At 33.9% G+C, this 27,603-nt stretch overlaps 6 protein-coding genes across 15 annotated transcripts; 4 read left to right on the top strand and 2 right to left on the bottom strand.

The window, feature by feature from the left end:
- Positions 1-76: 76 nt before the first annotated feature.
- Rint1 (RAD50 interactor 1) lies at positions 77-3,181 on the bottom strand. 3 transcript variants are annotated; one of them, XM_034325855.2, is made up of 12 exons: positions 2,956-3,181; positions 2,608-2,846; positions 2,369-2,542; positions 2,163-2,297; positions 1,821-2,082; positions 1,531-1,756; positions 1,300-1,465; positions 1,043-1,223; positions 756-976; positions 505-670; positions 316-449; positions 77-254 (listed from the first exon to the last, which is right to left on the bottom strand). In XM_034325855.2, the coding sequence occupies exons 1-12, from the start codon at positions 3,082-3,084 to the stop codon at positions 77-79; spliced, it is 2,211 nt and encodes a 736-aa protein (XP_034181746.1). In that variant the 5' UTR covers positions 3,085-3,181. The 3 variants fall into 3 exon arrangements, 2 of the variants coding, with proteins under 2 accessions (XP_034181746.1, XP_034181747.1); XR_004581564.2 differs by having other exon boundaries at positions 240-254; positions 316-439; XM_034325856.2 differs by lacking the exons at positions 77-254; positions 316-449 and having other exon boundaries at positions 510-687.
- Positions 3,179-3,885, top strand: HSPC300 (haematopoietic stem/progenitor cell protein 300). The gene is made up of 3 exons (XM_034325866.2): positions 3,179-3,384; positions 3,592-3,674; positions 3,747-3,885. The coding sequence occupies exons 1-3, from the start codon at positions 3,264-3,266 to the stop codon at positions 3,771-3,773; spliced, it is 231 nt and encodes a 76-aa protein (XP_034181757.1). The 5' UTR covers positions 3,179-3,263; the 3' UTR covers positions 3,774-3,885.
- Positions 3,886-3,927: 42 nt separating this feature from the next.
- On the bottom strand, positions 3,928-9,759 carry LOC117605053 (NADH dehydrogenase (ubiquinone) B14.7 subunit). Of its 3 annotated transcripts, none has more exons than XM_034325865.2 (4): positions 9,617-9,759; positions 9,397-9,503; positions 4,238-4,513; positions 3,928-4,166 (listed from the first exon to the last, which is right to left on the bottom strand). In XM_034325865.2, exons 3-4 carry the CDS (start codon positions 4,509-4,511, stop codon positions 3,928-3,930), a joined length of 513 nt encoding a protein of 170 aa, XP_034181756.2. In that variant the 5' UTR covers positions 4,512-4,513; positions 9,397-9,503; positions 9,617-9,759. The 3 variants fall into 3 exon arrangements, with proteins under 3 accessions (XP_034181756.2, XP_034181754.2, XP_034181755.2); XM_034325863.2 differs by lacking the exons at positions 9,397-9,503; positions 9,617-9,759 and adding exons at positions 4,596-4,666; positions 4,763-4,850; XM_034325864.2 differs by lacking the exons at positions 9,397-9,503; positions 9,617-9,759 and adding an exon at positions 4,596-4,742.
- On the top strand, positions 4,954-9,307 carry LOC117605046 (kinesin-like protein Klp61F). The gene is made up of 15 exons (XM_034325848.2): positions 4,954-5,182; positions 5,268-5,415; positions 5,497-5,646; positions 5,716-5,876; positions 5,964-6,113; positions 6,175-6,411; positions 6,483-6,858; positions 6,929-7,200; positions 7,283-7,422; positions 7,491-7,609; positions 7,686-8,255; positions 8,328-8,507; positions 8,578-8,800; positions 8,863-8,984; positions 9,061-9,307. Exons 1-15 carry the CDS (start codon positions 5,118-5,120, stop codon positions 9,202-9,204), a joined length of 3,057 nt encoding a protein of 1,018 aa, XP_034181739.2. The 5' UTR covers positions 4,954-5,117; the 3' UTR covers positions 9,205-9,307.
- Positions 9,760-9,780: 21 nt separating the features above from the next.
- Positions 9,781-14,328, top strand: Stam (signal transducing adaptor molecule). Its single transcript, XM_034325858.2, has 10 exons — positions 9,781-9,922; positions 10,387-10,547; positions 10,629-10,874; positions 11,135-11,210; positions 11,292-11,501; positions 11,587-11,706; positions 11,768-11,956; positions 12,030-12,262; positions 12,337-12,569; positions 12,709-14,328. Exons 1-10 carry the CDS (start codon positions 9,880-9,882, stop codon positions 12,821-12,823), a joined length of 1,626 nt encoding a protein of 541 aa, XP_034181749.2. The 5' UTR covers positions 9,781-9,879; the 3' UTR covers positions 12,824-14,328.
- A 1,765-nt stretch (positions 14,329-16,093) lies between these two features.
- On the top strand, positions 16,094-27,536 carry LOC117605047 (uncharacterized). Of its 6 annotated transcripts, none has more exons than XM_034325850.2 (9): positions 16,094-16,519; positions 17,348-17,579; positions 22,667-24,270; positions 24,468-25,009; positions 25,925-26,040; positions 26,118-26,255; positions 26,374-26,578; positions 26,719-26,940; positions 27,019-27,536. In XM_034325850.2, the coding sequence occupies exons 2-9, from the start codon at positions 17,457-17,459 to the stop codon at positions 27,105-27,107; spliced, it is 3,039 nt and encodes a 1,012-aa protein (XP_034181741.2). In that variant the 5' UTR covers positions 16,094-16,519; positions 17,348-17,456; the 3' UTR covers positions 27,108-27,536. The 6 variants fall into 6 exon arrangements, with proteins under 6 accessions (XP_034181741.2, XP_034181742.2, XP_034181745.2 ...); XM_034325851.2 differs by having other exon boundaries at positions 16,094-16,510; XM_034325854.2 differs by having other exon boundaries at positions 16,095-16,519; positions 26,377-26,578; positions 27,019-27,534.
- The last annotated feature ends 67 nt before the right edge of the window (positions 27,537-27,603 follow it).

The following is a 27,603-nucleotide window of genomic DNA, read 5'->3' on the forward strand; positions in this document are numbered from 1 at the left end:
TCAATATTATTATACAAAAAAAATATAATCTAATGTTTATAAGATTATACAACAAATTCACTTAAAAAAAAAAATTTTATACGTTTGTGATATCTGTTCTTGTTCCAATTACTTTTAGGGCAAGTTCAGGAGTCATCTTATGTACTCCAATTTCTGCTAACACTTCTTTCCCTGTGATTTCGTCATTAAGAGCTTCACGTAGTAACATTGCCGAACCTAACATGATATTTAATAAAATGCACGCTTCTTTAATTCTGAAATATAATTTGAATAATTAAAACATTGTCACATACTTTTCTGTCATTTATAACTTACAGTGGAAAATACGATTCTGGCTCGCTGATATATAAACCAAATAATGGGAACAAATTTCTAAAAACATCATGTTGCAATTGTTCGGCCCCACCCACGTTAAAATGATTCACCAGAACAACTTCTTCTAAAAGAAACTGTAATAAAATAATATTTAATACAGAATTCATTAAATTCAGATTAATAACTTACTTGATCAAACTGTGAAGCCAAATTTTTCCAAGCTTGATGAAATAGAGGCAACGCAAGCGTGTTATGTAGTAGATTAAGTTGCGTTGCTAATTCTTGAAACATAGAGTAACCGCTTGGAGTGACCGATAACGAAATTACTTCTTTAGTAGACTGCATTGCGAACCACCTATAAAATATAGATCTCTGTTCTTCATATTTATCAATACAATTTTATATATGTATTATATTAACTGCATATTAAATATTCTTACTTATCTGTTCTATACGGTCTACTTTTTGCTTTTACATCCAAAGCAACGGAGTCGGTAATTTCATTTATCCATTCTTCTTCCGATCTTCTTAAAAGTCCTACTGCTTCATCAAATACCGTACCCTCAACTTCACCTACATTTTTAGTGATGTTATTCCCTTCTAACGTTGCAGTTTCGACTGCTTCGAATTGTTTTTTGAAAAAATACAATTGCAAGAAATGCTGTAATATCAATAAACAATGTAAGAATAATACACGTAATCATTTAATTGTTTTTGAAACACTTACCACTGTCACACCCCATTCTTCTAAGACAGTTGCAACGTAGTGTAAGGTATTAAGAATACAGGGAATAAGAGACGTTAAGAATACATGGTATGATAGGTGTTCATAATTTTCACATAACAACTGAAGTAATCTTATTCTCCAATCATCAATAAGCTCCAACTGAAGTTCAAGGAACTGTAACCTTTATAAATTTTATTTTTCTATAATAATAAATTGCTTTGAATTATAATAGGGAATATTAGATATGTATTGTTTACCTGTGACCTGGTTGAGGCAAATGCTTGTATCTATCGGAGATCGTAGTAAGAAGAGTAAGAAAAGCATCTGCACATTCGGTTACTTTCATATCATCACTATCGGAATTTATTAACTTTTCCCAAGCTGTACTTGAACTTAAAATAACATCCATCTTTTCAGTAGCATCTAATATAAAATGTCAATATTAACATCTATCATATGTAGACTTATTTTGATAAAAAGTATATTACATTTTTTTTCCATATTAATCCATTTGACAAAGATATGAGCTTGTGTAAGAACGAAAACAGTGGCTGGCTGAGCAGAAGGATAAAATAAAGTTTCTCTCAACTCTCTTTCAAAACTCAGAGCCTCGTCAACTAAATGAGCAAACAAAACATCATCGTATTGTACTAACGATAGTTCGGAATGGAGTTTTTCAACTGCTAACTGCACCAAAGCCCGCATAAATTCTACCTAACAAAAAAATTATATTAAAATGTAATAAGGGATAATATGTATTAAATTAATTTAGTAATACCTTCATATCTACGTGATTAAAACCTATTGAATTCGCAGTTGGTTGGACATTCTTTTGTACCCACTGAACATGATCTTTGATCCATGTTAGTACCTGGGTAAAAAACCACTCTGGTTTATCTTGTCGATTTGTTAACTTTGTACCTGTGAAATGATATATGAACCTCTGTCTAAGTGGTCGCACCATCAGTGAAATTGGCAAACTCACAGGTTTAAAGTCTGTTAATAATACAGATGTTACCACTGATTTAACAGATTCTTCTCTAGACATCGTTACGTTAAAGGTAATATAAAAGAACTTAATGATTCAAAGAGAAGAGGATTAGAATAAGCAAAAGGATACGGTAACTGCAAATGTAATAAATATTTTGTAAGTATCTTAAATTTAGTTAATGTTTCTGGGATGGATGTATTCAATGAACTTGTATTACTACCACAAAAGGGCCACTTCAGTGCTTTCAATACATCATTATATTCTCTAAAAATTATTATATATAATATGCTGTGTTGAATGCAAATAAGTATATTAGATATTAGATAAAAATATACTTGGATAATTTATCCTTTATAAGATTGTGCCAATAGCGTAGTGTTTCATTTGTATAAATCTGGAGATAATGGCAAGCTGATGACCTCAACTGGCAGCTAATATTTGTAAGATTTGTATATAATGAGATAGCTGATTCATCATCACCAAGTGTTAAACATGTTTCTATTTCATCACTGAAAACATATTTCTTTATATTTGTGAATAATTGCCAAATGTCTTTTTTAAAATAATATGTTACCTAATATCTTCAACATATTTTATGAAGTTCAAATAAGATAAGGATTTCTCTAAATAACTTATAGCATCGATAATTTCTTGAACATTTAAAGTTTTATCATTTTCATCTATTGTCTCTTGTACGCTTGATCTGAACTCTATAGAAGACTGTTCTAATCTTTGAAATTCAGTATTAATGTTTTCAACACTTTCTATCACAGCTTTTACTTTTGAAGGGGCTTCTGTTGATGCCATCGACAGCTAAAATTTAAAAAGCTTGGTATATTATATATAATATATGTTACATTTGGTAAATGAATTTTGTTGCAAAATTTTCAAGTAGATAACATAACAGTTTACAAATACGTACCGATTTTTCAATTTCATTCTTTTGTGCAATAAGACGCTGATGAAATTCATATATTTTATTCGGTCTTTTTAAATCAGAACCTAGCTCTGCATTGAATTTTTGTAAAATTTTTTCTTTTGTACCTGCCATATTGTTATATTATAAATATTCTGAAATGTAATTGAATGTCAAAGTGGATTAATTTGAGGTTATAATCTTGTATTTGTCACACATATAAATGTCTATATATGTATACAATAGTATGGAATAGTATAGGATAGTATATATATATACACAAATGTATTTATATATATACCATTGTTTTAAAAATGGCTGCCGTACATCGAGAAGCTATTCAAAAACAAATTCAACAAGATTGGGCAAATCGAGAATATATAGAAGTTATAACTGGTAGCATAAAAAAGATAACTGACTTTCTTAACTCCTTTGGTAATTTCTTTTAAATATTGCATGAAAATACTATTTTCTAAGCAGAATATTTTATCAAAATGAAACATGTCTTCCCTGTCAAATGAAAAATTTTGATTTAAGTTTAAAGTATTTAGTAGGGTCTCATAAAATAAAGATATTTGCAACATTAGATAAATTGAATTATGTACATTAAAATGTAATTTGTTATTATTTTATCTGAGACAGATATGTCCTGTAGATCAAGGATAGCTGTCCTCAACGAGAAACTTACAACACTCGAAAGAAGGATTGAATACCTTGAAGCATGCGTAAGTTATCTTTATAATTAAAAAACATGATATAGTAAGTTTGAATTTATTTACAAATTATTGTTTTCACAGGTAACAAAAGGGGAAACATTAACATAAATTATTGTTAAACCTGCTTTTAGAAATTGTAATTTTTTGTATAAGATTATAAATGAATAAATATATATGTGTATATATAATAAAAAAAAGTTAATAGTGGTATATATTCTTTTAATGATAAGTTCTACAACAAATGTATTTATTAACACTTAATTTAATTAGTATAATCATCTAATGGTTCAGTTTCGCCTGTCCAATAGTCCCAATAATCCCAATTTGGATTTCTGTAACGAATACCATTATAAAGGTAACTAAATGGTGTTTCTAATCCTGATTCATCCACTCTACGAGCCTTATTTACGGCCATTATACCAGCTGCCCACAATATGCACTGAGCAATATCAACATTACGAATTTTAAGCCATGACTTTAAAAATGGAGCAGTGGCAATTGCTGTAATAAAGTCTTAAATTAGTAATGTAACATTACATTTACAACATAACATTAGGAAACCATTTACATACTGCCTATAGCATGATTAAGAGGATCATCTTTTTCTCTGATACGTGTGGACATATATGTAACACTGGCAAAAACAACACCTATGCCACATGAATATAACATAGGACGTAGTCCAGTTATAACTTTGACTATCGCAGAGTTAGTTTTAACTCTTGTTACTGCATCAAATACACCTACTATAGCTCCCACTGTGGTAGTCATTCTTGCAGAAGCTACAATTTTTCCAATTAGATCTTCTCCATCTGGTTTGTTATAGTAATATTTTGAGCACTCCATAGCTAGTGATCCCAAGACAGAGAATAACTTTTATAATAATTATTTTATTATAAGAAAAATAATAAAAATCAGTTATATACATACTTGCAAAAAAATTTTTTACACTAAGATATTAGTGTAAAAATAATGCACGGATTTAGCTAAGTAATAATCATCTAAAATTGGATATTATTTATTTGACACTTCATGAATCTCTGTGTAGTTCGAAATTACATAACACGAACAAACTTAATGATAGATTTGTAACTGACCTGCTTAAATAGTTACAATGAGTTTTATGTAGAAGTTTCTTCGTAAACTTAGACAAAAATACTATAAATTAAAGAAACCGATTTCATATTAATCGTTTTTTTATCGATAAACGATATTTTAATAATTATTGGAAGATATTTAATATCATATAAATAGAGCTTAATGATTACAGCGCATCTACTGGCATTTGAAAGTACTATACACTTCAAATTTGTTGCATTCAAACCGTAATAGCACAGTGGTAACGGCATAACGGGTAATTTTGTGATTACTTTTAAGAAAGAAAAGCAGTATATTTTTGCGTTTACGAAAAAGTTTTTTGAGAAAATAATATTAATTTAAATAATTCTAAACATGAATGATACAAAGATTAGTCGAAAGGATAAATATCAGCACATACAAGTATTTGTTCGTGTTAGGTGAGCAATTCATTAATTTGAAGTTTAATAACAAAAACTTTTGATTTATTTAAATTAGCATAAAATAATTTCTTAATTTTATTAGGCCAACAAATGTTATTGAAAAAAATAATAAATTCAAAAACATAGTAGAAATTCCTAATAACAAAGAACTATTAATACATGAACGTCCATACGATAAGGTTTCTAAGAAATTTAAGTTTGACAATGTATTTGGACCTTCCTCAAAACAGGTATATGATTTTATTATATCTTAATGTTATATATATATATGCTAAGAAAGTAATTTTTATTATATCATTTTCAATTAATAGATAGATGTGTATAATATTGTTGTTAGTCCATTATTGGAACAAGTTTTGGCTGGATATAATTGTACAGTATTTGCATATGGTCAAACTGGTACAGGGAAAACATTTACCATGGAAGGAATCAACAGTGATCCAACTTTACATTGGCAGAGCGTAAGTTTTATACTTTGTTACATGATATAAAGCTTATATTAATAAAATTATATGTATCTTACATTATAGGATTCATCTGCTGGTATGATTCCACGATCTTTAAGTCATTTATTTGACAAATTGCACTTATTAGAGTCAAAGGAATACACAATTAGAGTTAGTTTTCTAGAACTTTATAATGAAGACTTATTTGATCTTTTATCACCTAGTGATGATGGAACTAAAATAAGGTATATAAAGGCAATTGTTTAATGGTAGATTAATAATAAGTATCTTATCAAGTCTGTACAATTTCCAATTAAATATTTCTTGTACAGATTATATGAAGATTCATCAAAGAAAGGTGCTGTAATTATTCATGGACTGGAAGAAGTAACAGTCCATAACAAAAGTGAAGTTTATAAAATTCTAGAAAAGGGATCAGAAAGAAGGCAAACTGCTGTAACTCTAATGAATAGTCAATCCAGGTGTGTGTTTCTCATTTTTTTTATTACTGAAATTGTATCTTTATACAGGATTTTATTGCAGCCGATCTCATACTGTGTTCTCGATTACCGTACACATGAAAGAAAATACATCTGACGGAGAAGAGGTATTAAAAACGGGAAAATTAAATTTAGTAGATCTAGCAGGGAGCGAAAACGTTGGAAGATCCGGTGCTGTTGAAAAGAGAGCAAGAGAAGCTGGTAGTGTTAATCAGTCTTTGTTAACTCTTGGCAGAGTCATAACAGCTCTCGTTGAAAGAGCACCTCACATACCTTACCGGTAATAAGAAGTATTACTTTTATTGTTACATTATAGGAAAAATAATCTGTTACACTTTTTTTTCCTTATAGAGAGTCGAAACTGACAAGACTGCTACAAGAGTCACTTGGTGGTCGCACAAAAACTTCTATTATTGCTACAATATCTCCTGCCGCAGTTAATCTTGACGAAACGCTCTCAACATTAGATTATGCGCATCGTGCAAAGAATATTACTAATCGTCCGGAAATAAATCAAAAACTTTCGAAGAAAGAATTCCTTAAACAGTATACAGTTGAAATTGAGAGATTACGAAAAGATTTGGAAGCAACGCGTGAAAAGAATGGTGTTTATCTAGCGGATGAAAATTATCAAGAGATGCAAGCATTGATTACTCAACAAAATAAAGAAATAGAGGAGAAAATAAATTATATTAAAGCACTTGAAAAATCTATGCAGGATAAGGAAGTGAATAATGAATTTCTTCATTATTTATTATTATCATTACTGTTATAAAATTATGTATATTTTGTTATAGAAAATATATAATGAACTTGAATTACAAACAATTGCTCAAATGAAGGAGTTGGGCGAAGTTAAAGCTAAATTAGATAATGTTATGGGTGCTCTGAAATCTACGGACGAACGCTTAAAAATGACAATTGAGGAACGAGATAAACAAAAATATCTAGTAGAAAAATATGTTAATACAGAGCAATCTTTGTTAAACCAAGCTGAAAATTTATTAAATGTTGCTGATGCAGCAACATCAGATTCAAGTAAATTACACGATAAGATTGGCCGCAGAACGTATGTTCATTATGTTTAATGAATATTTAATATTCGGTTTAAAAATAATAAAATATTATTTTATGTCTATTATCTGTTTTAGTCAAGTCGAACAAACCTTTGAAGTTCTTAGTGGACAGTTCATGAATAAAGTATCGAGCTGTGTACAAGGAATTGAAAAAGATGTTTGTACATATGCGGAAGAAATGATGAATTCTTTCACGTCTGTAAAAAGTGATATCGGTAAGCATATAGTATTAATTCTAGCGAACGTTAATTTATTATATCTTGCTATTTTTTTTTTAAACCAGGTGCGCAAAGTACTAATAAATGTGAAAGTATGGATACAGCAATACATCAAATTGCAACGAATTTAACTAAACAACATTTATCTAATATCGATAGCTTAAAAAAAAGTATAAACGAATCTGTATGTATTCATTTAAAAATAGTGTATTTGCATGTTATTACAATTATACGTATTCATACATACTTAAACATTTCAGTATTTGAATGATCAAAATTGGATGAAAAGTAATATTACAAATTTAGCGGATATAATAGAATCAGACCCTGAATTATTTAACGAAATTTCGAAAAAGTTAGAATACAATATTCAGAATATAATAAAATACGAAATTGTTGAGAACCTACAAAAGTTAAGAAATAATGTAACTCAAAAATTAAAGCAAACTTCAACTCTTATGAAAGAAATGATCGATTCTGCTTGCAATACTCAACTAGAAGCCTGCAATGATATAAACAAAAATATTAAAAGTATTGCAAACGATGTGGAGATACTTGATAAAAGGCAACAGTTTACAGAGAAACATCATTTATTTGCAAAGATGATGGAAGATGCATCTTCTCAATTCAGTCTTTTGCATAAGAGTCAAGAGGAACACCATTCTTTTGTAACTGACAAATGTAATTATGTCAGTAAAGTTTGTAATGATACTGCTGATTACTCAACAGATAGTTATAATAAAAGTGTCAAGATGCAAAATGATCTAAAAGAACAAATACAAAGTAATTTAGAAAAAATTGAAACTGATATTGTTCTTAAAACAAGAGAGGTAATTTTCATTTACTACTTATAAACTTATATTTCATTATTTATAATTGATTGTACTTTTTTTCATTGGTAGAATGAAGAATTAGTCAACAGAACAGCAGAGCAAGGAAAGATTCTGGTAGATGAATTAAAATCAAATATAAACGAAAACTGTAACTTACTGAAACAACATAAAAATCTTACTGAATGCAACGTTAAAGAAGCTCAGCAAAAAGTAGATACGGATAGAGATAAAATTCTTTCGTTGGTTGATGTAAGTTTAAACCATCTTTGTAACAAGATATTAAAAAACAGCTTTCGGTAAATAGATTTTTTCTTTGTAGAATGCGCAGAAAATAGTTATAGATATAGGTAAAGATTATGCAGAAACGATGAGAAATCAAGAAATAAAAACATCTGAAACTTTGAAAGAAATAACCAGCAAATTAGAAGATAAAGTAATGGAATCAAGTGCATGGAGGGAAAGGGTTGTTGAACAATTACAATCAACGCGAAACGAAGTTAACAAATTTTTTGAAGAAGACGTAAAGCGAGATGTTCCAACAGGTACTATTATATAAAAATTGTAAAATAGAAAAATTCAAATTTATATTATTTATTTTTTATAGGTTCAACCCCTGCTAGGAAAGAATTTTCGTATCCCCGTCAGTTTGTCGCAACATCACCCCACGATCGAATTCTTCAGAGATTCAGACAAACTAGAAAAGTTATTGAAACGTCTATAGATGAGGTAAGTAACTAATGCATATTGCAGAATACATGTAAACTATTTTTCTTTCACATGTTATGCATGTAAATGTGTTTAGGATGATATGAGTGGTGATATAACAATGAGGGAAATACCACACTCAACTATTCTACTTGCACATGATACTACTCTTACATCTCCTGCAACTGATACAACATTTGTTGAATCTACCCTTAACAGTGATTTGGAATCACCCAATTAAACGAATTCATATTTTGAGAATAAATGAAAATGATCTTGTGTCAAAAAATTAAAAATTTGTACAAAAGTAAATAGTTGATAGTATTTGATATACATAACTAAATAAAAAATATTTTTATACAATTTGATTATTCTGTATTTTATATATGATTATGTAAAATAAAAACAATTTACAAAATTTTGTTACATTTACCTATTTTATTTATTTTTCTTGTTCAGCATAGATGTCGCCAAAGCCCTGTTCCAAGGCGCAGCCATTGCGTTTCTCCTGACTTACGATCCATCGATTATTGATGTTCACTTCAATTTTTTCGAAAAAAAACAGATGCTATGTAAATTTCTCGGTAGTTTTAATCGCTCCGTGCATTTGATACTTCAAGCATACATAATATATTTTAACTTTCAACACTTACAGGTAGAATGAATTGATTTATCATAAATTTACGGCGTAAAACTTCCACGCTTGACATTACTTTCGAGATGATTCGATAGTATCGAGCTTTTTTGGCAGGTCGACATAAAGATGTACTTCGATGGTAGATTAGAATGTTATTAGTCATTCGTGTTTGTAAGTAAATATCAGCTGGATGCGTAAAGGAAAACGTAACGTAATTCCGTGACAGCGCGTAACGGACGTAACTGTCGAACGTATTTTATTCGAAGAATCCACGATAAAATGGGTCTTTTCCAGACTTCTTCGCCTTTCGACGCTGACGTCGGTGAGTGACAGATTTCTCCCTAGCCTTAATTCATTTAAGATGGTTATTCTACATTGCTTATTCTGTTCTTAGAAGAACGTTTCATCTCGTAACAATTAATCACTTCTTTTTTCATGTACTTATTAAATTTTACGTTTATCCTGGAAAGTTGAAATTTCATATTTAGTAGTTGCTTTAAGCGGTTGTTGACATTTGACCTCCAATTAAAACACCAGATATCACGAATTACTTCATTCTCTTTTTTCCATCTTGTCGATTAACTCTTTATAATATACATCATGAAAATATTAATTTGTAACAAAAATAGTATAATATCTACAGAAATATTTAAAAAAATTAAAATTATGGCAATTTTTTAATTTGGCAATTTAATTAAAATTTATATGTGCAGAATATGTAATAATGGAATTTTTTAGTATTTTGTTGATTATATTTAATGGTTTTGTTACCTTTTATTGTATTAGAAAAGGCAACTAGCGAGAAGAATATATCCGAAGAATGGGGGAAGATAATGGATATTTGTGATAAAGTAGGCACCTCTACTCAACATGCAAAGGATTGTTTACGATCAATTGTTAAAAGATTAGGTTCTCCAGATCCACACATTGTTATGCAGGCATTGATTGTTAGTATCTTCCAGAAAATTTATATAACATACTTATGTGGTTGATAAATTTTTATAATTAATATCTGATTTTTAATTTAGTTATTGGATGCGTGTGTCAGCAATTGTGGGAAACCCTTTCATTTAGAGATAGCATCAAGAGAGTTTGAAAATGATCTGAGGAAACTCATTAATCACTCTCAGCCAAAGATTGCAGACAGAACTAAAGGGTTTTTGAAGAAATGGGCTGAAGGAGATTTCAAAACTGATCCTCAGCTTAATTTAATTCCAAGTTTATACAATAAACTTAAAAACGAAGGTTATGATTTCTCTTGTGTCTCGGATATGGTAAGTCTTTTTGTTTATGCATTCATCGACCTAAGACTTCATATATGGACACATCTAATCTTTCATTTAAGTATTCAGTAAAATGATAAGGCTATCACATATTGACGTCCTACAGTGTTTTTCCTGTAATTATTCATCTATTGAATAATTATTAGGTTACATTTAATAAAACAGTTAGTTTCATTTAAAATGTCATTATTATTAAACACAATCAAACCAGAGCATGTATTACATTCAACAGATTTATGTTCCTCTTTTAGCCTAAACGTACAAGCATATTAAGTAAAGATCCAAATGTAGTAACGAATTCACAAGAAGAAGAAGATATTGCAAAAGGTATTTTTTAACATATATAAATAATATCTCTTATTAAACAAAACAAAAAAAACATGGTTGAATTAATTATTTTCTTTCTAGCCATAGAACTTTCGCTTAAAGAAACTAAAGCTCAAAATCAAGTGTCTTGTTTGCATAGTTCACCAGCATCTAAAAAGAATACTAGTTTATACCCAAATGTAAACGCGGCGTTTGGTGGTTCAAGCAATTCTGAAGGCAGGAAGGTCCGTGCTCTGTATGATTTCGAGGCAGCAGAAGATAATGAATTAACATTTTTAGCAGGAGAAATAAGTATGATATGAATTCTTTTAAAATTTATTTTTAAAGAAATTGTATTTTAATTACTGCTAAGTCACTGTTATCGATTGAATTTTAGTTAATATTTTGGATGATTCCGATCCGAATTGGTGGAAAGGCAGTAATAATAGAGGTGAAGGACTCTTTCCCTCTAATTTCGTTACTGCAGACTTGTCTATGGAGCCTGAACAGTTTACAAGTAAGTTTCTATATTAATTATATTAATTGATAACAAATGCTACATGTAAATTTGTATGCAGAATTGGAACACAGTAACAAAAAAATGGTTCAGTTCGCTGAAGAAGTAGAAGTGAAAACGGTGAAGAGAGAACCGGAAGTGATCGAAGTTGAAATAGATGAAAGGAAAATGGATAGACTTTTACATTTATTACACGAAGCTGATCCACAGTGTGATACTTCAGATTCACAGGAGATGCTTGAATTGGAAGGTAATGCTATTTTTTTATTTTATATAACACTTATTGTAACTAATTAATAAAATTTTTCAATAATATTTTACAGAACAAGTAACTGCGATGGGACCTTTAATAGACGCCGCTTTAGAAAAAGTAGATAGGAGGCATGCGCAACTAACTCAGTTAAGTTCTGATTTGGTGGATGCTCTTAATTTGTATCATACATTGATGCGAGAACCACCGCCTCCTACGCCGTCTAATTACACTTTACCTAAAATGTCACCGCATATAAATCCTTACCAGTTTCAAAATCAGGGACCACCACCACCACCACAACATGTAAGAATTATTACATGTTTAAACATTCTTACGATAAGTGCAATTTTTTAAATTTATCTCATTGTTGTTTTCAGATATATAATGGAGTACCTCCGCCCCATCAATCTTTTCCTGTTGGAGGTGGTCCATCCGGACCGTATAACACTAATATTCCAACTAGTGAATATATGGGGCCTGCGAGTATGCCAAACATGATGTTATCGCAACATTATCATGTTCCACCGACGGGTCCGCATCAACATTCTTCAGGACATCCTCAGGGTTTACCAGTGCCAGAGCAAAGCAATCTTCATTACTCTCATCAAGGGTATGCGTTAAAGATAATAACTTAAACGTTTTAAATAATAAGATTTAAAAGCATTGTGAAATTTGTAAACCTTGCTCATCGTTCTTGAATTTAATAGCGGTACAATGTTTAACAAGCATTTCATAATATTTTATAACAGATATCCACCTCAAAGTGGTCCATTGCCAGGATCGTATGGTCCATCAGGACCGACAGGACCTCCGGTAAGCCAACAACCTCAATATGCTCCGCCAAATGGGCAGCGCATGATGTAAAGTAATGCTGTATGTTTCAAATTCATCCTGTACTCTAATTCAAGTTGTACAATATTACTATATTATAATTATTTAAATAAACATACCCGAAATAGCCAAAGATACTGGGTTTTTGATGGAAGTTTTGTATTCAAAACTTATCGTGTAAGCTTATTATTTATGCATATACACATGAAAATGTATTAGGAGAGAACAGTTTATCTTGTTAAAGTTAGAAAGATCGTTGTTATATCTGTTTTCTTAAAGTATCTTTGTTAGGCTTGTCATTCAAATTCAATTAGCACATTCCTTTCATCCGATTAGCGTTCAATTATTCGATTTTGTATAAGTAGTAACCTTGAATACTATTATATTTTCAAAATCAAAAGAAAAAATGAAGAAAGTAAAAAAGGATTATTGGCTACAGATGTGCAGGTGCCCATCTGCGCATCCTTATTATTGGTTCACAGATAATATGTATCTTTCAATTGATGTCAAACTTGAATTGTATAACAGGCTTTTCTTTATTTATAATGTATTTTGTAAAGTTCGTTGTACATTTGTAATGAAAGTTGCATTGTCATTTCTCGTGTAATTACAATCGTACACAAAATATACCTTATAAATGGTAAAGAATTGTATTTAAAGCAGTACCATATTTTATAGTTTTTTACTGTCATTCAGAAAATTCTTTTCTTTTTAAAGAAGATGGTACATAGTTACATAGTTTTAAAAAAAGCTGCTCGAATTAAATAATTGTTGAAATAAATTTATAATCTATTATCATGACAAAACGTCTCAGCGTAGTCTAGTCTGTCTACTATGTATAATAAAATTGTTTCCTATTATTTATGGAGCGATACACGGGGAGCTTTTTATAAACTATTAACGTATAATACTCGCATACCTTATATTAATTCGTATTATCTTAAAACAGAGAAGGGAGAACAAACAAGTGTCTTTTTTTAAATTTAAAGATAACATTTGATATTATAATTTCTTTAACAGACCTTTATTTTTAAATGATTTATATGTAGAACTCATATTTTATAGTTAACAAGTGATATTATTTGTATTAACAAAAGAATTTTAAAGAGCATGAAATAAGAAAATTATAAGAGATGTTAAAAAAATAGCAGAATTCAAATATATTAACAAAATATATTTGAAATAAATTATTTCCTAATAGCAATTGGAAAATAACATTTACTCAACAAAATATTCGAATCTACCTATATGAAATGAAAAGAGTATCAATATAAATTCAGAAATGTTTTAAAAAATATTAAATTTTGTAAAGATGCAAACAAACTGAGGAAGTAATAAGAAAGGAATACTATTCTTTTGTAACAATTATGTATTTTACTTTAAATGCGTTTCTATTAAAAAGAGTAAGAAGGAAGAGATAAAGATGTAGAAAGTGAAAGAAGAATGAGCCCTATGGGAAGATAAATGTAATTTGCATTGTATATAACAATTGTCATTAAACAAATTATTTAAATAACTGATGATAAAACTATACTTTTGTTAATAAGAATAACCAGTATGTTTTAATAAGAAATTAAAAAGTAAAAACGTATCTATTATATCTATAACATTTTCTTTTGTATACTTTTATGTTTTTATTTTGATGTTTAAATTTCATAGCCATGGGAACAAAATATACAGGATGTCTTTGAAAAGGATAACTTCCTTATTTATTAAAGTGTTCCACTTAACTATTTTGTAATTGAATGAGCTATCCTTGCAACACAAAGGATATAAAGCATTAAGATAGGACGTGTTCTTTTCACCAAAACGAAATGAGTTCATCATGGAATCTGAAACAATACAACCACGTACGAGAATATTTTCGTTAAAATTCACTTCCGCCCCTTTTCGTGTAAGTGAAACGTTTTTTATCGAGATTCATACACAGGTGTACAGGAGGAAAGCGTTTTTTCCCACACACGATACCTCTTCAAGAGCCAATTCTTGTTCCTAAGATGTAACGTTTGAGATAACCGTATGAACATCACGTACTCTTATGTAAGGAACGCAATTAATCTGTCTTAATTTTTTGATAGACGAAATTAAACGAGTAAGGAGAATCGTGTTTATTATTTAATAAATGATTGGTTATTTTTGGAAATGGTATAAGTCTTGTAATAGTAAAAAAAGTACATAGGATATTTATCTTATATCATTTTAGTTATAATATGGCCTAACACCGAGGGGAACCCTGTATGAGGCACTCGTGTCTCGGATGTAAGGTGGGTCACTCCTCGTACAGGGGCAAGGACCGTCTACTAATCGACGGGAAACCACGTGGAATTGAAACATCATGCAAAACAAGAAACCAGTGTAATTCTTTTTATCTAATAATTTGTTTAAGTCCCTTTTTACTTTCTTTATAGTCATGACTGTTCCTCAGCTCTCGATTCTCACGCGTTAGCGTGTACTTTTTCTTGCACTGTCATGATCCAAACACCTACGTTTTTCTTATTTCCTACGTAACCTATCGCTTGGCTTTACATTGTCTGCTCAAAATTCCCACTCGCGTATAGTAAACGCGCTTCCTACCCGTCAACTCTTGATTAGCACCTAATACACCATTCATTAGACGCGTGCTCTAATTCGAGCTCATTTGTCCGATTATACAAGATATACAGAACGTTGAAAAAAAAAGGTAGTTATTAACATAGAGTGGGGGAGAGAGGACACCGGACAGCGTACTGAATCGGTAGAATAAATTATTTGAAAGTGGTGAAGATGAAATGAGCCATGAAATAATTTCGCTTCGAACATTAAAAGACAAGATGGCGGCGTTAAATTTATGAACGAGAGTGTACATTACCATGCGAAGGAAGAAAGTTCCTTCTGAACATCGCACGAGGAAGAGTATTCATCGTTAATGTTCTTGCACCTTAATCGTATTCCTTAAAATGCAAAAAGTGGATCGTAATGGCGTAAGAAATAATGCAAGCAATAAAAATTCTATTACGTTATGGACACATTTAATAAAGATGAATTTTTTCCTTGCAGAATATAAGTGTAATAAATATCTGTCTATTCCGAAACAATAAAACTATTGAATTGTGAGAATCCCGATATGTTTTACGCAATCTTCAGTGAAAACGATATAGGATTTGATGTTTTCAAGAGATTCGCCACGGGAAGAAATCGAAACTTTCGCTTCCGAATTTTTACGTCACGATGACATGTTTAAGAAATTATTGGTTATTAAAACAACTGAAAGTAATATTTTTTGATTGCTATTTTAAATTCGAATATCTTTCCGGGATTTTTCCAGTTTAGATTTAAATTAACGACAAACTTCAAGTGATAGGAAAACAATTTTGTTTGAAAGAGATAACCGTTGTGAACCGAAACTCGTTTCCAATAGAGAGTAGAGAAAGGACAAATGGCACGTTTTCGTTGCCTGCAGCTGTTTTCAAAAATCTTCCGAGAATATTACCCAGGAAATACGTATCTATAAAATGCAGGAAATCAAAAGATTTTTATTTTTCAGTGTTGAGCGGGTAGTTTAGATTAAGGGGTCGGATCGGGCCGAGTGCATCCGATTTTTTCCGAGCCGACCCGAAGCTGTTTTCGGCATGTCTGTTTATCCCCAGATCCCTAATATTTCGTGTTAGTTTTAATTACGCAATTAATTGTATAAGAATTATATTGTGAATAAGAAATTTATGGAGAAAACAATGTTCTTCCGTGAGTATCGTAAGTAACAATTAAAAGTATCTATTATCGGAAGTAAGCACTGAAAGTGTTTGCAACAGTCCAATGCGCTTTTACGCGTTCTCTGGAACATTCGAGTATAACCGGGGTAATTTAATACTCGTTCAAACATTTCCATTCATTTTACCGGTAATATTAAGTAACATGCTAGTATTTTGACGATTAATAAACTCCTATCGGGAACACGATCTTGTCGCATTAATAATATAAGCGAAACAGCTTACATTATGCACTAAATACGGTTAGGTATCTTTAATACTGTAACATGTATATCGACCATCTTCACGTTTCTCTTCAATTTTAATATTATGCCCTGTTTATACCGTTTAATACAATTTCAGTTATTACGCGAATGAAAATTCTTCGGACAAAGGCAGATTCGTCAGCGAACTGACGTTCACCGCGCTACCAGTTCGTCTCCCACCTGGCCTTTGCAAAAGAATTCTTCCCTGGTCGGAGAGAAGTAAAACTCTCAGACGTTTTCCAATCTCCAACAGTCCCGAACTCGTCCTCGCGAACGTGTGAACTTGTTCAGCCAACTAGACTGCAACCCATTTGCCATTGTCCTCTTTTATTTTCATTTGATCGCCGGGAAAAGTAATTCATTGTTTTCTAAAACCGACCGGGGAAAAAGATTATCCCTCTGTTCGAGGAACACAGTCTGCCGTTCGTTTATTCTGTGAAACGATATCGTTCCTCGAGGAGTACCATTTCAATTTTTCTTTAACGACACTTCTTTTCGACTGTACACCAGGAAACGGTACAATTATTTGGTTCAGTCGAGCGAGTTTGAAAGTAAGTTTTACGTAGGCACAGAAGAGGAAGTGGGGTGCCGATGTGCCGGTGGTGAAGTTCTCGTAAAAGAAAGGCCGATTCGAGTGCGAGCATCGATCCAGAAGAAGGAAGATCGTTTTTCGTAATGAGACCAGAGAATGTTCTATGCTTCCTGTGGATCGCTACGGTCCTAAGGATAGAGACTTTCGTTGCCGGCGATGCTGACCTGGCCATCCCACCGGGAGCTGATTTTAATCATTTCCAACAGGTGAGTCAGATCTTACTTTCCCTTATTTTATTTTTTCCTCTCAAAATTCTCCCGGTTATCTTACAAATATAGGGACACAAGTGTAGTTAGTATATTTAATTAACGTTGAAATTATCCTAAGTTCTTAAAAATTATCAAAATCATTTACAGGGCCTACCCTGAGATTTCGGGGGTCCGAGGCGAGCTCCAAAAAAGGGCTCCTTCACATATATGGTATAAAAGAAAGTAGCTCAAATAAAATTTATAAAATTAACATTAAAGCTTGTATAATTAATTTAGATTTGCATTTACATTGATTAATATTCAAGTATTACTCTTCTTGCATTCTTAGACGCAAAATCGTCTTATGGGTGCCCTGGACCTTGGGGGGCCCTAGGTCTGCCCAGGCCCAGGGTCGGTCCTGGTCATCAGGAGCCACGGTTCATTTCGTGCAGCGGAGATCTATGGTTTTCAATCGCAAGGGGTTAATTTTAAAAAAGACCAAAGAGAGCGCTTTTCGAGTAACATACATTTCGTATAGGAAGTAGAAACAGTCCGATGATATGCAGATTTTCATAATTTAAACTGTTTCCGTTTTTCTGATGTCACGTGTCGCTTTCTACTCTTTATCTTTTATTTATTTGATTACTTAAGCGGATGACTTATCTTTTTATATAGTGATTCTGCAAGAAGCAGGGAACGTAAGTTGGTCACAAAGCAGTTCTTCGTCGTTATTTCCAAGAGAACCGTTTGTTATTATTTAATTTACAAATAATACCGATAACTAGACGATGAAACGAATCAAATTCTGTTATAGATAGAAGGAGCGCTAACAATTGCGTATTGGGAGTCCCATGTTTTTGAAGAGATTTCTACATTAGTTCGTTGCAAGATGTAATTAGAAGATCTGTTTCTAGATTTCTCTAACGTTAGAATTGAAATGCATGCATAGTGTGAGGCGAAGGTATTTGTAATAAGCATGCAGATTTGATGAAATTACTCCTGCTTGTTCCCGCAACAAACGCAATCAGGCCATAGTATTCGCTTCTATAATCGTAGCTATCTTTCTCGACAGCATCGTGAACAAATTTCACTGGATAGATAGGAAAATCCGTAAAAAAAAAAAAAAAACTCGTGCAGCTTCGCACTTTATTATACTCGCTCTGTTTACGCGCGACTATCTCTCCATCTTTATTTGCATCCTTTCTGCTTTTGCTTTTCATTTTATCTCGTAATTATTTCAAACGATTCTAATTAAATTAACTAAACGACGAATATTTGTCTGTGTATTATCTTTTGTAGACAGAGTTCGTAAGTGAAGGTAGTAACAGAGGTCAGAAGTCAGTCTGTTAGTGGGTGAACATCTGGGTTCTACTTTCTGTATGTAGTATTTATAATTTGCCTCTTCATTTTCTATTTTCTATTTTAAAGAAATTTTCTATTTTATACAGTGCCCTGTATTAGTGCCATAAGACGATTTTGCGTCTAAGAATGCAAGAAGAGTAATGTTTACTTAAATATTAATCGATGTATTTGCAAATCTAAATTAGTTATACAAGCTTTAATGTTAATTTTATAAATTTTATTTTATGTCAGTGAAGGGGCTCGCCTTGGAGCCCCGAAATCTCAGAGCCGGCCCTGCTCGAGATCAAATCAGGCTTCACTAAGGGAAAGTAAATATTAATTCGAATTTTTCACCGGAACCGTTTATACGACAAGGGAAGTAGGTCACAGACCTCTATACAGGGAGCCTCTGTCGCTACATTGTTATTGCTCCCCGGGTTGCCTATGCGAAGGGGCAGGAACCCGTGACATCAAACGTTTCCCCTCGGGGAAACGACTTCCGAAAGAACTGTAATAGATGTCTTCAACTTAATCGCTAATCATTGAAAGTAAGGACGATACTCGATGTTCACGAAGCCAATACAAGTCGATGCAAGGTCCTTTCACTTTTGTTAACATCGAATAAAAAACCGGTAACTTGCCGTCTCCGATACGAGAAGCGCTCGAAGACGTGGAAACGGAAGTATAGGAGACATTTTATTAGCATACCTTCCGGTTTCTCTTCCTTGATGCTCGTATCGGTACAGTACCGTGCAAAAGTCCCTCAGGACATTAATATTAATGATCTTTTAGAGACGATTAAAGCGATCTCATTTCAATTTTCTAACATATTTTATTTTCATTAAAAATATCATTGAAAATTCGAATGAAAATGGCACAAATGATTCGAGGTTTGAAGAAATCTTGAAAAGTTTCTAATTCATGCTATCGCTTGAGCATGTAGAATGCAAAAGAAAGTGGAGATAGAGACATTCAAATTGACATTCCAAGCACTATCGATGAATTTTCTTGAAAATTGTAAACGTAGCTTCGTCTCGTATCTATGTACAGGGTGTGAAAAAGTTAATGGTCATGGCTTCAGGAGGTGAATATATACCCTAGGATAGATGGACATTTGTAAAAACAACATTGTTATAAACAATCTTTCAGCAAGTTTTTTTTATAAATGTCCACCGATCCTAGGGTGTAGATTCATCCCCTGAAGCCATGACCATTCTTACATTCCTGCATTCCTTACATCTCTGCATTTCTTGCATCCCTTACATCCATACATCCATACATCCCTTACATCCCTGCATCCCTTACATCCATACATCCCTTACATCCATATATCCCTTACATCACTGCATTCCTTACATTCCTTACATCCCTGCATCCCTTACATCCCTACATCTCTTACATCACTGCATCCTTTACATCGTTGCATCCCTTTTGTAAGCATCCCATCATAGCGCCCTCTGGAGGTAAAAAAAGGAACTAAAGCATGCACAAATTTTGGCCCTCTAGCGGCAAAAATGTGAACTAAATCTTCAATGTCGAATCAGCGCCATCTGGATTTGGAAAAAGGAACTAAATCATGCACAAATTTTGGCACTCTAGCGGCAAAAATGCGAACTAAAATTTCAACGTCGAATCAGCGCCCTCTGGCGGCGAAAAAGGAACTAAATTTTGCAAAAATTTAAATTTAAAATTATTGTTCACGAGACTTTACTTACCTTTACTTACCTTTACTCGAACCAGTGGCCATAAGTATGTTATTTATAATATATTTATTATAAGGGTTAAAAGGATACAAGAGATGCAGGGAAAATTCAGGAGTGTAAGGGATGCAGAGATGTAAAGGATGCCAAGGTATAAGGGATGCTGGCATATACGAGATGGAGGAATATAGGGAACATAGTGATATAAAGGATACAGGGATGTTAAGGATGCAGACATGTAAGGGATGCAGTGATAAAGGGTTGGACCTCGTGAGACCCTTAAAGACAAAAAAATAATAAATAACTGGGAAGGTTGAGCCAAGGCCCATGAAGAGGGATAAAATAATAAATGACTTGGGAGGGTGGTCCACGCGAGGCCCGAAAATAGGGGTAAAATAATAAATAAAAGGATAAAATAATAGACTAGGTACACAGATGTAATAGAATCAACACGTTCATGCTCCTAATGAGTTTATTCAATAAGCTAAGAAGATGAATACAGCAAATCCTTCATTTTAATTTCCACAGGACGTTCCACTAGTTAATGTAACATGCATTTAACTTGTTAATATTAGTTGAAATTTCTGCATAATAACTTTATAGAAGCGAGCACTTTCTCGAATAAAATTTAAATACATTATGCAATTCAATTTTCCGTATACAATTCCAAGATAGGAATGTAAAAGTCCATGCGAAAGTCTCTGTCCTCTCTATATAATTCGATCAATCAATTTCGCGTTTGTAGATGTTTGATATACTGATACGTCCTGGGTGAAAACGACCCTGCATCCGACTACCAAATCAATTACAAGGAATTCGTTCAGGGGTTAACGTAATATCGTTAGAATCTATCTAACGTGAGATAAGAAGTTTCATACCGTACATAGAAATCAATGTGTTTTGCAACGTTTAGAAATATTCTGCGAAATGAAAGTGAACATGTAACAAAAATCATCCGTTCAGGTGAACGTCAGGTATTCCACGAGCCGTTCTCTGAACGTAAAAGTGAAGGAATGCCCGTTATATAACGGGAGCATGTCTGACAATCAGTGAATCTACGCGTTGAATCGTGTATATGCAGTCTAATTATGCAACTGCAATTATAATAAGGGGTGGTATTACTATACGTAGGTGTACCTGGACTCGTTACTCAAACGTATAATACCAAGCGATTTTCTTGTGTACATAGACGTCACCTTAGAAAATAACCAACCTTCGGATTAACTTTCATCGTCGGTCCATTTATTAACGATATTTCGTGTTAAGAGCTGTTTCCTATCTAACCTGTGTATGTACAACTGTTACGCATAGATCATTGAACGTAGAGATCGTTTCCTATTCTAGAGATAGGAAACCACGCCCATATTACATTTTTTTTTCATGTTCCTTGTGGGAAACTAGTGGCCAGTGATCTGCAGATTGCAACGCAGACTACACTGGTTGTACGTGGCCTCGTTACGTCAAGGAATGCAACAAGATACTTAACATTCATACCTAATAACAAGTTACAGATTTCTTATGAAACGGCGCAACTTGAAATTTCACTGATTACATTGCCGCTTGTTGTCCTGGCTGAAACAGGAAGTTGCACTTCACCCTCGATTTGCATAGTATTTAAGTACAAAGTACTTGATCAGAAAGGGTTCATTCTATTGGGATAAATCGAACGTGAAATATTTTTTTATTCTTTCTTCTCGAAAAGGAGAAAAAAAAAATAATAGAAGGAAAATGATACAGCGGCTTGGAATAGTGTAATTTAAGCTTGAAATTATTGAACGAGTTATTACACAAAGACGCTGCGAAATGAAAACCACAAGCTACACTTTCCCGAAACTAACAATAAGGAGATTGTCTCACAGTCGTGAGTATATAAACCGGTGAGCAAGATGGGAGTGGAGAAGAGAGCGAAAACAATGCTTCGGTTAATTATCGCGATCCTAATTACATTGGATTTTCTTTCTCGCTCTCGGACAGATCTTTCTCGCTAACTGCCTTTAAAATTACCCATTTTTCAATTGCTTCCATCGTGCCTTCGACGTCGTTAATATTAAGAATCTTTTTCAGAATCATCCAACTCTCGATCCACGACCTCGTCTGTCGGCCTCTCAGCAAGCTCAAATACTGAGCGACGTCCAGCAACACCAGCATCGTTACCGACGTCCTCAACAAGATCTCTCAAACTCCCAAAGCTCCACTTTCCTGAACCAGGAACAACTCGGTGCATCGTATCCGTCCTTAGCTAAATACAAGGTAGATCGTTCGAAGCAGCAACAGATTCAACGACTGCTCGAACAACAGAAACAGCTGCAACAATTAATCCAGCAGCAACAACAGAAAGTAGCTCAGCAACTGGGCAATTCTAATTACTTGAGGAACGGTCAAGCTCAGTATCAAACCGAGATACCTAAGCAACAATTCAATAGCCAGTATCAAGTTGGCAACAATCGGTTCCAGAATCTCCAGCAAGACCTGTCTCAGCCTTTATTCAGCGATCAGCAAACCGTGCAATTGCAAGAGTATGTAGAAAAGCAACGGGAGCTGGAATTATTGAAGAAACAGAGGGAACAATTGTTATTGGAGCAACAAGAATTAAGAAGGCAACAGGAGCTCCTGAGGCTTCAACAATTACAGAAACTGACGTCCACTACTTCCATACCTGTCCCTGTCACGTCAGCCAGCACAGTTTCAATCAACACCACTTTGTCTCCTCTTCTGGTGTCACTGTCGACAGCGAGGAAGATCACTCCATCGGAGACGGAGTTGTTCCTCAAGGCGATAGCCACTCATCAGCAGAAATACTCCACGACGCCTATTCCATCTACGACAACTACAAGCAGGCCAATCACCGTCGCGACGGTCGTTCCCAAAGCGACAGTCGCCCCAGACATTTCAGAGAGTATACTGAATCAATTTGCTCGACAGGGTAAATCTAAGCCTCAGATTAAAATCGTGTACCAAACTGAAAAGCCAGCGACAGGAAGGTCCGCCAGTGGCAAAAGCAGGTCCAGCTCTATGGACAGGGATGCTCTGTTGAAGCAGCTGAAACTGGCCCTGGCAGAGTCCGTGGACGATGATCTTAGAAACGTTACCACTAGAGATATAGTTCTTCCTAATGGAAAGAAGATTCAATTGATAGATACTTCCAACGGGCTGACTTCCAATGTACCCACTGGTGGTTCCACGGTCACGGCGTCCACTTTGGCTCTAACTACACCCACGGTTAAACCACCGAAAGCTATTCTAGAGGAATTGACTAAGGGCGTTTTACCACCTGGAGCGGATTTCGAGGTGATCAGACAGAAGAGCGATGGGAAATTGGAGGAAATCGGAAAGGCACCGATACAGAGTTTGCCTGCTAAAAAGGTGACTTTTGTGGTTCTCGAGGAGCAGCCTGATGGGAGTTACAAAGTTCAAGGAGTGAAAGGAAACGGGGATAAAGAAGGAAGTGATGTAGATTCTATTGTTGAGAGGATCAAAAAAGGGGAACTGAAATTGCCCCCCAGTTCTTTGAACCCTGCTACTTCGTCTACACTTCAGACTGTTGGATCTAACGATGGTAACTTCGTTTCGAGTAAACAGCCTTCAACGACGGCTTCGAATGTTGCCTCTACTAGTTTCAGATCGACTACTGTAAGACCCACTTCAATTTCATCGAGATACACCGATGTGTAAGTATAAGGAAGAACTATGGTGTAAAGGACAGTTATCTCATTGTTTTTGTTTCTTTATTACTTTTACCTTGAAACAATTCTAAGAGCACTAGCGTGAATTTAGATTCTTAGAAATTGAGCAAAGTGCCCTATCATTTCACTATTTCATCCCGCTATTTTATTGCGAAATACTCATTAAGATTGTGTTTCCACAGCAAGTCAACGGAATACCCTAATCACGTTACAATCACACCGAATTTGGTTTCAACGACTGACAAATACCTTTCGTCAGCTTCGAGCGTGGCCAGCCACGTGTACAATTCTTTCGGCACGATAAACACCAGCTCGAAGTCGACGCCGGATGATCAAGATCATCGAATAACTGGGAAATATCCGAGAAATCATTTCATACCGACGATGGCTCCGGTCAACGAAATCATTACGACAACATCCTCGTTGATACCGACCACTTTCTCTCAACATTCGACCAATTCTTACGCTTACCAGCCGTCCAGTGAAACTTCGACGACTCTCAAGCCAATTCCAACCATAGCCAGACCATCGACCACCTTACATAATGAAAATATCGTTTATCAAGAGAGCTTCGAAAAGTCTACTCTTTCTCCTCCGACTGAATTCCCTTCAACGAAGAATCAGGTCTTCGAAAGCCTGGCTACGTTGTTGAGGAGAGAAGGACTTTTTGCTATGGCTAAATACCTGAGGCAATCGGGCCTCGACAACGTTCTCAACGAAACTGGTAAGCGACACATTCCAAAATTCTATACTAACCCTTTCACCACGGTCATCTCTCAAAAAAGATTCTAGCTCCAGGGGATCTTGGAAGACCTCGGTCTCAATTGCGTCGAACGTATTGTCCTAGCAGATGGATTAATTATAAATAGGTCAATTAATGTTACAAAGTAATTTAAACTTTTCTATAAAGAGAAACGATGATCATTGCTCTTACTACAGAGGAATAGGTATGTTGAAACCTTCAGCGATCCGTGAGAACATTTTTCTAACGAATGTTGCATGACTAAAAACCGTCTGTCGGAAAGGAACTAGAGATTGTATAAACAATAAAGCTTTATTCTTGCAACGGTAAGTCAATCAAGCAAGTGTAATATCAGGTATCTAGTCATTGTGTTTTTTGAAATGGGACCTCCCCCTAAATTATCATTTTCTTTAAGGAAATCTGCCATGCTCGATACTCAACGCATCTTGTAAATCTTGAAACTATTTTTTTTTTTTAAACACTCTGTATACATCATCCGTAGCGAAAGGGTTAAAGAACGGCAGCAAGCGTCTGGTTCATTGTGATCACGAGAGCGAACGCATCTTTCACAACCGAGACGATAATTATCATCCGGTCGTGTTCGACGCGAAGTAACACCGTTACACTCGTTTGCCTTTTTAATCGAAGGAAGTGCACGATTTTTGCGTCAAGCTAACGTGCCAATAATAAGAACTCTTCGGTTGCACGATTTCCTCTGACACGTTTTTCAGACAATGTTTGTGTTTGCTTCGAGAAAGGGATTGGATATCATTGAAGCGTTTAGATCATTACGCAACGTACTCGTGTAATTTAATGAGGATAGATAAATGATAATGTTCGTCGTTAAAGGATTGTAAAGGATATAATTAAACTTTATTGAATTATTTATTATTGCAGGTCCGTACACGATATTCATCCCGACAGATAAGGCTTTCAGGACGTTGTTGGTACAGCTTGGCGGACCAGAGAAAGCAGAACAAAAATTCCGTGATAACCCTAGACTCCTTAGTGGAGTGAGTATTCAAAATTTCTTATCAAATATATAAATTAACTCTGTAAAGCTGAAAATTAATAACTGTTATGTTAACAGCTTCTGCTTCATCATGTGATACCAGGAGCCTTCAGGATCGATTCCTTACAAGACGAAATGACCGGCATTAGCTTGGCCGGGACACAATTAAGAGTGAATGAATATCAAATGCATGATCATGAATGGAACGACATAAAGGTATACTTTTGTTTCACAAAAGCTTCATTATTTTCCACTATGGGTTTCCCTATTTTTAAACGACTGATTCGAGGCAAATCAGACACTGATGTTTTTACCTTATATTCATTTTCACAAGCAGGTAACAACAATAAACGGAGCAAAGGTAGCATCAAATAAACGTGATATCGAAATCCCACAAGGAATTGCTCACGCCGTAGATAGGGTCATGTTCCCGCTCCCTGTAGGGGATTTGGTACAAACATTGCATGCAGATCGGGAGAAAAGATTTACCACCTTCCTAAAGATCCTTTATGCTTCGGGTCTTCAAGATACGTTATCAGGTAATATGAATATGAACGCTTGGAAAGACATAGGCGCCTGTAAGTATGCAACCATGGCGTCAGGATGCGCGCGCATCTGCATTTCAGCGAACATGAAATTCAATTTTAAAGTTATTTTAACATGAAAATAATTATTATAGGACCGAAAACCTTCACTATTTTCGCTCCAACGGACTCCGTTTTCGAGTTGGCCTCGAAAGATGGAACACCGGTCTGGTCAGAAGCTGATGGACCAGAAGCTGCGAAAACGATAGTTTTGAAACATGTAACACCATCGACGTTATACACAGCAGGAATGAGGTATTATTTACAAAAAGATACCCTTCGTCCTCAGTCGCCAATTCATATCCATAAAAATGGCGGTAAGTGCATGGTAAAAAGAAATATTGTTTAAAATTTTTCAATACAAAAGAAAAGAAAATTCTTGTTTGCTGTTCTAGGGCGAGTACGAGTAAACGAGGCACACGTTACCATGCATAATATACCAGCAACAAATGGGGTCTTACATGCGATTGATGGTATATTATAAAAATATATAACAACTTTTAGGTCCTACCTTTTGAAAAGTTATGCATTTCAGCTAATGCGTTAGTCGCAGATTAACAAAACTATTTAATTCTTTGTAATTCATTGGCTCCAAGTTAGTACAGTATCCTTGATGCTGGATCTTAGAATTTTGAAAACACTAGTCTTTAAATACTTTATTTCTATAGGGATAAAAATCTCTGCGACTATTAAAAGAATAAATTTACTAATTGAAAAATTGATACAATTTGCCATACATGTTACCCAAATATACAAAGTGAAGATAATGGGACTTTGATCAAGGTATATGTGTATATGTATAGAAAATGTAGAGAACTAATTTATATAACATAGATGTATGTTATCTACTCGTGCGTTGCATTCGCTCAAATGCAAAAAGTTAATTATTTAATTGTATAGAAAATACCATTATTAGTATTACTGTAGTTTTTATTCTTTTATAAATAAACATTCAGTGTTTTTCACTGCCTAATACATTT

The sequence above is a fragment of the Osmia lignaria genome, chromosome 5 (genome assembly GCF_051020975.1).
Source record: "Osmia lignaria lignaria isolate PbOS001 chromosome 5, iyOsmLign1, whole genome shotgun sequence".
Lineage (NCBI taxonomy): Eukaryota > Metazoa > Arthropoda > Insecta > Hymenoptera > Megachilidae > Osmia > Osmia lignaria.

Coding starts and splice junctions, on each gene's coding strand:
- Rint1 (XM_034325855.2), bottom strand. CDS start 3,084: ATGGCAGGTACAAAAGAAAAAATTTTACAAAAATTCAATGCAGAGCTA. Junction 1,224..1,299: donor TTGCCTCAACCAGGTCACAG/GTAAACAATACA, acceptor AAATTTATAAAG/GTTACAGTTCCTTGAACTTC. Junction 255..315: donor CCAGAATCGTATTTTCCACT/GTAAGTTATAAA, acceptor ATTATATTTCAG/AATTAAAGAAGCGTGCATTT.
- HSPC300 (XM_034325866.2), top strand. CDS start 3,264: ATGGCTGCCGTACATCGAGAAGCTATTCAAAAACAAATTCAACAAGAT. Junction 3,385..3,591: donor TGACTTTCTTAACTCCTTTG/GTAATTTCTTTT, acceptor TATCTGAGACAG/ATATGTCCTGTAGATCAAGG. Junction 3,675..3,746: donor TTGAATACCTTGAAGCATGC/GTAAGTTATCTT, acceptor TTGTTTTCACAG/GTAACAAAAGGGGAAACATT.
- LOC117605053 (XM_034325865.2), bottom strand. CDS start 4,511: ATGGAGTGCTCAAAATATTACTATAACAAACCAGATGGAGAAGATCTA. Junction 4,167..4,237: donor TCTTAATCATGCTATAGGCA/GTATGTAAATGG, acceptor ACTTTATTACAG/CAATTGCCACTGCTCCATTT.
- LOC117605046 (XM_034325848.2), top strand. CDS start 5,118: ATGAATGATACAAAGATTAGTCGAAAGGATAAATATCAGCACATACAA. Junction 5,877..5,963: donor GATGATGGAACTAAAATAAG/GTATATAAAGGC, acceptor TTTCTTGTACAG/ATTATATGAAGATTCATCAA. Junction 7,201..7,282: donor GATAAGATTGGCCGCAGAAC/GTATGTTCATTA, acceptor TATCTGTTTTAG/TCAAGTCGAACAAACCTTTG.
- Stam (XM_034325858.2), top strand. CDS start 9,880: ATGGGTCTTTTCCAGACTTCTTCGCCTTTCGACGCTGACGTCG. Junction 11,211..11,291: donor AGAAGAAGATATTGCAAAAG/GTATTTTTTAAC, acceptor TTTTCTTTCTAG/CCATAGAACTTTCGCTTAAA. Junction 12,570..12,708: donor CTTCATTACTCTCATCAAGG/GTATGCGTTAAA, acceptor ATTTTATAACAG/ATATCCACCTCAAAGTGGTC.
- LOC117605047 (XM_034325850.2), top strand. CDS start 17,457: ATGAGACCAGAGAATGTTCTATGCTTCCTGTGGATCGCTACGGTCCTA. Junction 24,271..24,467: donor TCATCGAGATACACCGATGT/GTAAGTATAAGG, acceptor GTGTTTCCACAG/CAAGTCAACGGAATACCCTA. Junction 26,041..26,117: donor ACCCTAGACTCCTTAGTGGA/GTGAGTATTCAA, acceptor TTATGTTAACAG/CTTCTGCTTCATCATGTGAT.